We start from the raw sequence: 7,168 nt of genomic DNA on the forward strand, positions 1-7,168 counted from the left end.
CTCGAATCAGCGCCATCTGGTGGCAGAAAAAGGATTTACTTACTTACCTTTACTTACCTTTACTTACCTTTAATCGAACCAGTTGTTCTAATATGTTATTATATTTATAATGTATTTATTATAAGGATTGCATGGATACAAGTGATGCAGGGATTTAAGGAAAGCAGGGATGTAAATGGCTTGGGGTGTTAGTACGGAACAATTATACCGACGGTAAGTAATACCGACGGTGGGTAATACCGACGGTAGGTAATACCGACGGCAGGTAATACCGACAAGTGAAATATAAGAACGAATAGCAAAATATATATGGTTGATACCATATTATGGTTAAGGTCCATTCTTCCCAGCTATTTATTCTTCTGTTTCTCCCTATGGGTTTTACGAAGACCACCCACATGTCCCTGTGCAATTGAAAGTACTAATATAAATCTTTGTATCCTTTTATTCCAGTATCGCGGTAATCCTGATTTTCAGAGTATAAAAATGGGTAGTAGGGTAACTAACAAAACAAATGAATTAATTATGCTACAGATGTGTTGTATTAAAAACATTAGATAAAGAAGGTGATACCTTTAGAGTTAAATTTGAAGCGAATGTGCAGAAGTTGGTTCAACATCTTTTACTTTATAAAGTAATTATATACTCGTTCCAATTCAACTGCAAGTTATTTTTTCAATTGAAACAATGTCTTATTTTCAACCATCTACTTGATTCCCGCCAATTTTACATTGAAACTTTTAAAACTAGGTTATTATATAATTGTGATCTAATCGTGTTGAGTGCAGTTTAAGTAATAGAGAATTGTCGTGTCTATACAATTTGGGTATGCAGCTTGGATCATACGTCAATCGTACTTGGGGTTTCATCATCCGTCTCATCCGTTCTCCCACTCTCTCTTCATACAATCGCTCCTCCTTCTCCAACCATTACCTTTTTCCTATTCCTTTCCTCGTTACCTTACTTCCATCTCTTTTTATGAGCAGAGGTATACGCCCGACAGCCGGCAGTCTCGGTCAAGCTTCCGTAAGGTGTATTACATTCGGCTATTTTCTAAATTTTCTTCATATATTTTGTGTACAATATTTTTCACAATTTCAATGAAATATCTACAAAAATTGTGTCAATTAATTCTACGTACAGGAGCTTTAAAGTACATAAATACTATAAGATACCACCGTCCAGTTTTTGATGAATCTTCAAAGAAAGCATGGATCAAGCAAAATTTCACTGAACATTTGGATGATTGACGGAAGTGAAACTTAAACAACGATAAAAAACCAGAGATACAATAGACTCAAACTGAAAGATGGTATCAAAAATATTGAAGAACCGCCAAGGGAAAGATAAAAAGAGAATCCCGCACACGTGGTCTACCGATGAGTAGAATAACAATACTCGTAAAATCGTCCAAGAAAAGTAGGAGGAAGAAAATTATAATGTGGTAGTGGAACTGAGAGTTTCTTTATAGTTAAGCTTTAAAGTGTGATCGTGTTGGGGTAAAAGCCCAGTAAAGCCACGTGCCGCGCACTCGCCAAATCGATGATTATTCTACGTTGCAACGTTCAACAGATAAAGAAACAAAAAAGAAGTTTTTCTTCTTTCCCGATCGACGATAATTCTAAAGCACATTGACTGTGAAATTATTTATATTTGAGGTCAGTTTATGCACACAAGCACAAAAAAGAAGATACACTAATATAATTATCAAATGTCAAATATTAGAGAACTGTCTTTTTAGACATTAGTAAATATTACCAAATGCGTGTATCGGTGTAGAAATAGAGAAGCTTCTATAAGATTGTTTTAAGCTTATAAGATAAAAGTCAACAAGATATGCTTCATTTTCAAATTCAACAAGATAAGATCATTTTTTAAAATAAAAGATCGATCAAGTAAAGTTTTACGTCTATATTCAAACTGCGATCCTACGTTTTTCGAACGTTTAAAATGGAAAGCAGAAACGAGAACACGGGCCTCTGGGTGTTCGGATACGGATCTCTGTGCTGGTATCCCGGTTTCGAATACAAAAGAAGCATCGTAGGATACATAAAGGGCTTTAGCAGGAAATTCTGGCAAGGCAACACAACCCATCGCGGTACACTTGAAAACGTAAGTTCATTTCATTGGCGTTTCTTCGTATTTTTGCGCAACCTTCTAAACAAGAATGTAAATATAAACAAACACGTGAAATGTTATGCTGAAAACTCCAATGACGTAAATGGATCGCTGTTTCCGATGTACCAATCAATTATCGTGTACGCTGAAAAATGTTAACGTCACAAATAACAAGAGACACAATCGAATTTTTTAAATTGTACTAAGGTTGAATATATAAAAAAAAATTACTCACAATGCTACCTTGATACAGATTTTCATTTGTCCATGAATTTTGATTTCTTTCGAATGCAGTCCACTAACCAAACTTATACTTTTTCATACGACTCAAACAAATCTATTTATACCCTTAATTTTTGTGTTCATGAATTCGCCGCGTGGATTCTTTCACAAAACTCTGGCAGGCTTCCACGCCACGTTGTAAACAGGGGATTCCTTTTGACAATAAAACTTTCCAATGTATTAATGAAAATATTAATCGAAGTAATATTTCTAAAAAGAAAAAATAACACGTACTAGTAATGCATAATATTCAAAAAAAGAATACTTACATGTAGTCGGTAAAGCTCCTGAATTATCCCCGCATTGTCAATAAGTACTTACGGATGTTTCTATTAAGAGTAATGAAAATCGGATAAAGTTTCACCTATAGTGTGTCACTCCAATTTCTCCACTTGATACAATGAAATTTAAGGGATTGAGTTCATTGTTTTCTATGAATTGTTCACCAGATAGATCTCTTTGCAATTACCCCACGAGCTCCATTAACCTGTAAGTGCAATGGCGGTCATTTTGAGACGCGAAGAAAATGGTGGGGGGTTTATAGAATCCCATAGAAATTTATAAGCAAATAAAATAGAATAAAGAAAGGTAGTATTGCGATTATACTTACTTAGTTGTTTTAAAAGCTAAGTGCGTTATATTTTTTTTAAACTAGAATTTCTCCTGGTTTCCTGTTACAATCAGTATTCGATTAATGCGAAACCAGTTAGAGCTCGTAGAAACCGATATCTTTCGAACACAATTTTGTTTCTTGTATTCGTGTTACATATTTACGTCATACCAGTTGCTAAGCTTCTAATCATTGTTTTCTTTATTGCTGTTCAAATTAATCATCGACCGTTGGTTCAATGATTTCTTTTCTTTCTGTTGCAGCCTGGACGTGTAGCTACATTGGTGGAGGACACAGAGGTAATTTCGTGGAAACGTGACTTACATGATAAATAAATTTGTTTGCTTTGAATGTACAATTATTTGCGAACAAATATTTATTGTGATTCTTAACTATTCTATATAGGTAAAATGCTACACAGACCAAATTAACTCTATTTTCTTTGTCAACAGGGCATTGTTTATGGGCGAGCGTTTGAAGTCCAGGATAACGCGGCTCTACCATATTTGGAAAATCGTGAATGCACTTTGGGAGGATATATGACAACGATTACAGCATTTTATGGCCGCGAAGGAAACGGAAACTTTCCTGTCGTCATTTATATAGCTACTAACAGAAACGAACACTGGCTTGGCGAAGCGCCCCTACAGCACATAGCGAAACAAATCTCCGAATGTTCTGGACCGAGCGGTCACAATGTTGAATATCTATTACGGTTAGCTTAATTGCGATATTGCATTCAATCAGTTTTTGTACTCGTAAAATGCATATCTCGAATCGATATTTTTACGCGTTTTATATTGTTCACAGATTAGCAGAGTTTATGCACCGTTATCTGCCAGAAGCTCACGACGAACATCTGTTCACACTGGAACTGCTAGTGCGTTCGAGGATAAAAGAGAAAAATATGTGTCTCACGACGCTAATGGGTGACCGAGACTTTAATATCGACCTCGAGAATGTTGAAATCGATGTCAGGGATGAGGAGGACAACGATTTGGTCGGTAATGACGCTGCCAACAATCTCAGGGAGAATTCCTTCCAATTTATCTCACAAGTACCTGATAAACTTCTGCGTTGTCTCAAAATGTAGATCGTATTTATAATTCCGTTGCTCGTTATATTTATTTGGATGGAGAAGGAGGCAACACGTATATGTAATTCGTGGCGAGCACACGAGAAAAACTTTTAATTATCCTTCGTAGATATTAATGTGAAAACATTCGTATCGTCCGAGAATAGCGAACTGAATAAGGAAAGTCATTATTCCCGGATATTTTGGCTGTGATACGAATGTACTATATTTTAAGAATTGTAACGAGTAATGTTTCGGCAGCTTCCTGTTAACAATGTACATTTATATACGTTTGACTACGGCACTATTGTTTACGGCTATATTTTCATAGCCAAACTCGTGCCTTGATAAAAAACAAACATTTAGCGCAAGTGCTCGTTCCTATCATGTTTTTAGTTATAAATTAATATAGCACAATTTTATATTTTCACACGTGAAACGAGCTAATTTATGAAAATAGAGACAAATATATTATTATCAATGCGTCGTCATTAAAGAAATTTTTTTAAAAACTGTTTTTCATTTATTCCCTGTTCCAGAAAATAAATATTAGTATATATTATTTTAAATTACAATGGTTTCCTGCCACTAAGATGATCTTATTTTTATCTATTTTTTTAAATTTGAAATTGAGGCGCATTTTGCAGATTAATCGGCGCCATCTACTAACGATTGCCCGAAGTATCAAAACAAAAAGTTACCAACCGGTAATTTACTAACGTAGATACATTACCGACGGAAGTATGCTCAGCAGTAGGTAATTGCCTAACTGGTTACCGTCCAAGTTTTCTTCTTTATCGACTACCAATAATCATGCTTAGCTGATAAATAGAAGTTTCATTTCTTTTATAGGATAAAAGTTTTAAACATTTAAACCGCAAAAAATTTAAGAAAAAGCCATCATATTCATTCATAAGTATTTGCAGAATAATATTACGTACAATGTCTGCAAGTAAATTAAGGAAGAACATTAGTCTATTCAAGACACGGAACGCTGCTTGAACTCTCAATTACTATTATTTTATGTAATAACGTTGTTTCCAGATAATTTCCATGTAATGTAAAAAATAATTTGCAACGCGTTTCAGCTCTAATTCTACTGCCGATTAAATCAGACGTATACGTACTTCTATCCCACTTTTGCAACATTTCTCAGAACTTTAAAGCAGTTCTTATTCTACGATGTTTTATAGTAACAACTGCAACAAGTAGGGATGTAAATACTGTTCGTAATTAATTAAAACTAGCCGTGAAAGCGCAAACGAGAGCAAAACATCTGCACGCTTGCAGAGCACGATTTTCATAATTTTCGGTAAAAATACGAGGAAAAAGGAACATGGAATTCTTGGTTACGCCGTGACGATGTGGCGGGGCTCGAAGATCTTCGTTATTATTTCAGCGAAACGAAGCGTGCACGAGTGCACGCTCGAGTTGGTTCCCGTACGAGTTGTTAACTTCTTCATAAGGATTTTGCCCAATTTATTATCTAGACAATTCGTTGCTTCTTTTGTTAAAATCGTTATTTCGTAAGCAACTTTAAAAACGTATGATCAAACTATATATTCCCATTTCTAAAGATAAAAAATCCACAGATACGAACCCCTCCTCCGCCCCAGAAATTTAAACAAGGTTGCAATTAACGATTTCATCGTCGAGTTCGTTGGTATCAACGTCGAAGAAGCCTCAGGTTGCAATTGACGGTTTGTTAAAAAAGAGTTTCACCGGGTTCGCGGCTAACAAGAGCCACTTAGAATTCTACGGACACGCCGTGCTGCACGATATACGCTGATATTTTTATGCGGTTCGTACGATTCCAGGTTTGGTGGACAACAGGGAATAATGGAGAGGAAGAGAATTGGTGAAGCTCTTTATGGAACGTACGTAAACGAACGTTCGTCACGCATCGCGGCGATAAAGTCAGCCAGGTATCTCAGGGATAACGTTACTCCTCACTACATGTGTGTTGTCCTGTAATTTCATTAATGTACACCGGTGTATGGCGGGCTATCTTTGTTAAGGGGTAAACCTAAGAGAAAAAACTCCCACCACTTATTTTTGCGAATGCCGGGTAGAGCCTAACTTAAAACTTCCTATCTGCATAAATAAAGAACAAGGGCAATGAGGTAAGTACATTGTGGAATATTCCTTCCCCTCCTATTTTTCTTAACTAAGGGAAATCTGAGTTGCACGCGACCGTATCTTGTAGACAAGACGACGAAGATATGCAGATTTCTTCTGCAAAAATTTATGCAGATTCAGGACCAATGAGATCATGAAAAGTTCATTGAAATGATTTCTACACGTATGAATTTTCATGATATCTTAAATAATCATTTATTATGAATTTTCTATCAGAAAATTAATTTTCAGCGTGAGCTATGAATGATAAGTGTGTGAAGCATCGCATAGATTGCGTAAAGAGATATAAATAATCATTTTAGAAGCCACCAGGATGAAAATATGTTTCCGCTCGCTGATGGTTTCCACGAGTTTGCTTTCGTGCGGAAAACTCGACTACTTTTATATATATCTCTGGTCACGGTTATTAAACGTGTTTCTTCTTTTCATTTTATCGTGCACGATAAATATTTAAATCGATCCTCCTACAAGAATAATACCGATGCAACCACCGATACTGTCGTGCATCGATTAAACTAAAGCAAACGCGTTTTATGAAAAGTTCGAACGCGGACAAGAAACCTGCACGAGATTAGAAAGCTGTTACTTTTAATGCACCGTTAAATTGAATATCGGCATTGTTTCCTTGATTCTTCATGGTCATTGGATTTCCACAGCAATGAAATCGGTGTTGTAGGTTGCACGTTTTCCCGCGTTTTTCTGTCTACGATAAAGAAAAAAGAAAAGAAAAAAGTAACGAGACCGTGGGCCGATTTAAAAGGCGTAAAGCACGACATGCTTTACTGCCGGTATGGCGATTTCCGTCACGTTATTGTGTCAAGTACTCACGAACAGAAAAGCAAACGTTACGTCGTAATTTGTTCCTGCAAACAATGTATGCAATATGTAAGGGTAATCAAGTTTTACTCGTACCTTCGTTTCACTTCATAAGTTTCCCTCTATTG

The 7,168-nt window shown here is 36.0% G+C and overlaps 1 protein-coding gene and 1 long non-coding RNA gene across 4 annotated transcripts; one reads left to right on the top strand and one right to left on the bottom strand.

The window, feature by feature from the left end:
- Positions 1-598: 598 nt before the first annotated feature.
- LOC114873927 (putative glutathione-specific gamma-glutamylcyclotransferase 2) lies at positions 599-4,556 on the top strand. Its single transcript, XM_029182731.2, has 4 exons — positions 599-2,112; positions 3,274-3,309; positions 3,463-3,725; positions 3,821-4,556. Exons 1-4 carry the CDS (start codon positions 1,951-1,953, stop codon positions 4,101-4,103), a joined length of 744 nt encoding a protein of 247 aa, XP_029038564.1. The 5' UTR covers positions 599-1,950; the 3' UTR covers positions 4,104-4,556.
- Positions 2,121-3,264, bottom strand: LOC114873928. Of its 3 annotated transcripts, none has more exons than XR_003789010.2 (4): positions 3,011-3,264; positions 2,670-2,887; positions 2,354-2,553; positions 2,121-2,263 (listed from the first exon to the last, which is right to left on the bottom strand). It is a non-coding gene; the product is annotated as an uncharacterized LOC114873928 (long non-coding RNA). The 3 variants fall into 3 exon arrangements; XR_003789011.2 differs by having other exon boundaries at positions 2,354-2,610; XR_003789009.2 differs by having other exon boundaries at positions 2,354-2,887.
- Positions 4,557-7,168: the final 2,612 nt, after the last annotated feature.

Source organism: Osmia bicornis, chromosome 11, assembly GCF_907164935.1.
Source record: "Osmia bicornis bicornis chromosome 11, iOsmBic2.1, whole genome shotgun sequence".
Classification (NCBI taxonomy): domain Eukaryota; kingdom Metazoa; phylum Arthropoda; class Insecta; order Hymenoptera; family Megachilidae; genus Osmia; species Osmia bicornis.

Bases quoted from the DNA above. Each gene is read 5' to 3' on its own strand.
- LOC114873927 (XM_029182731.2), top strand. From the start codon at position 1,951: ATGGAAAGCAGAAACGAGAACACGGGCCTCTGGGTGTTCGGATACGGA. The intron at 2,113-3,273 runs GTAAGTTCATTT...TTTCTGTTGCAG, and splicing joins ATCGCGGTACACTTGAAAAC to CCTGGACGTGTAGCTACATT. The intron at 3,726-3,820 runs GTTAGCTTAATT...TATTGTTCACAG, and splicing joins AATGTTGAATATCTATTACG to ATTAGCAGAGTTTATGCACC.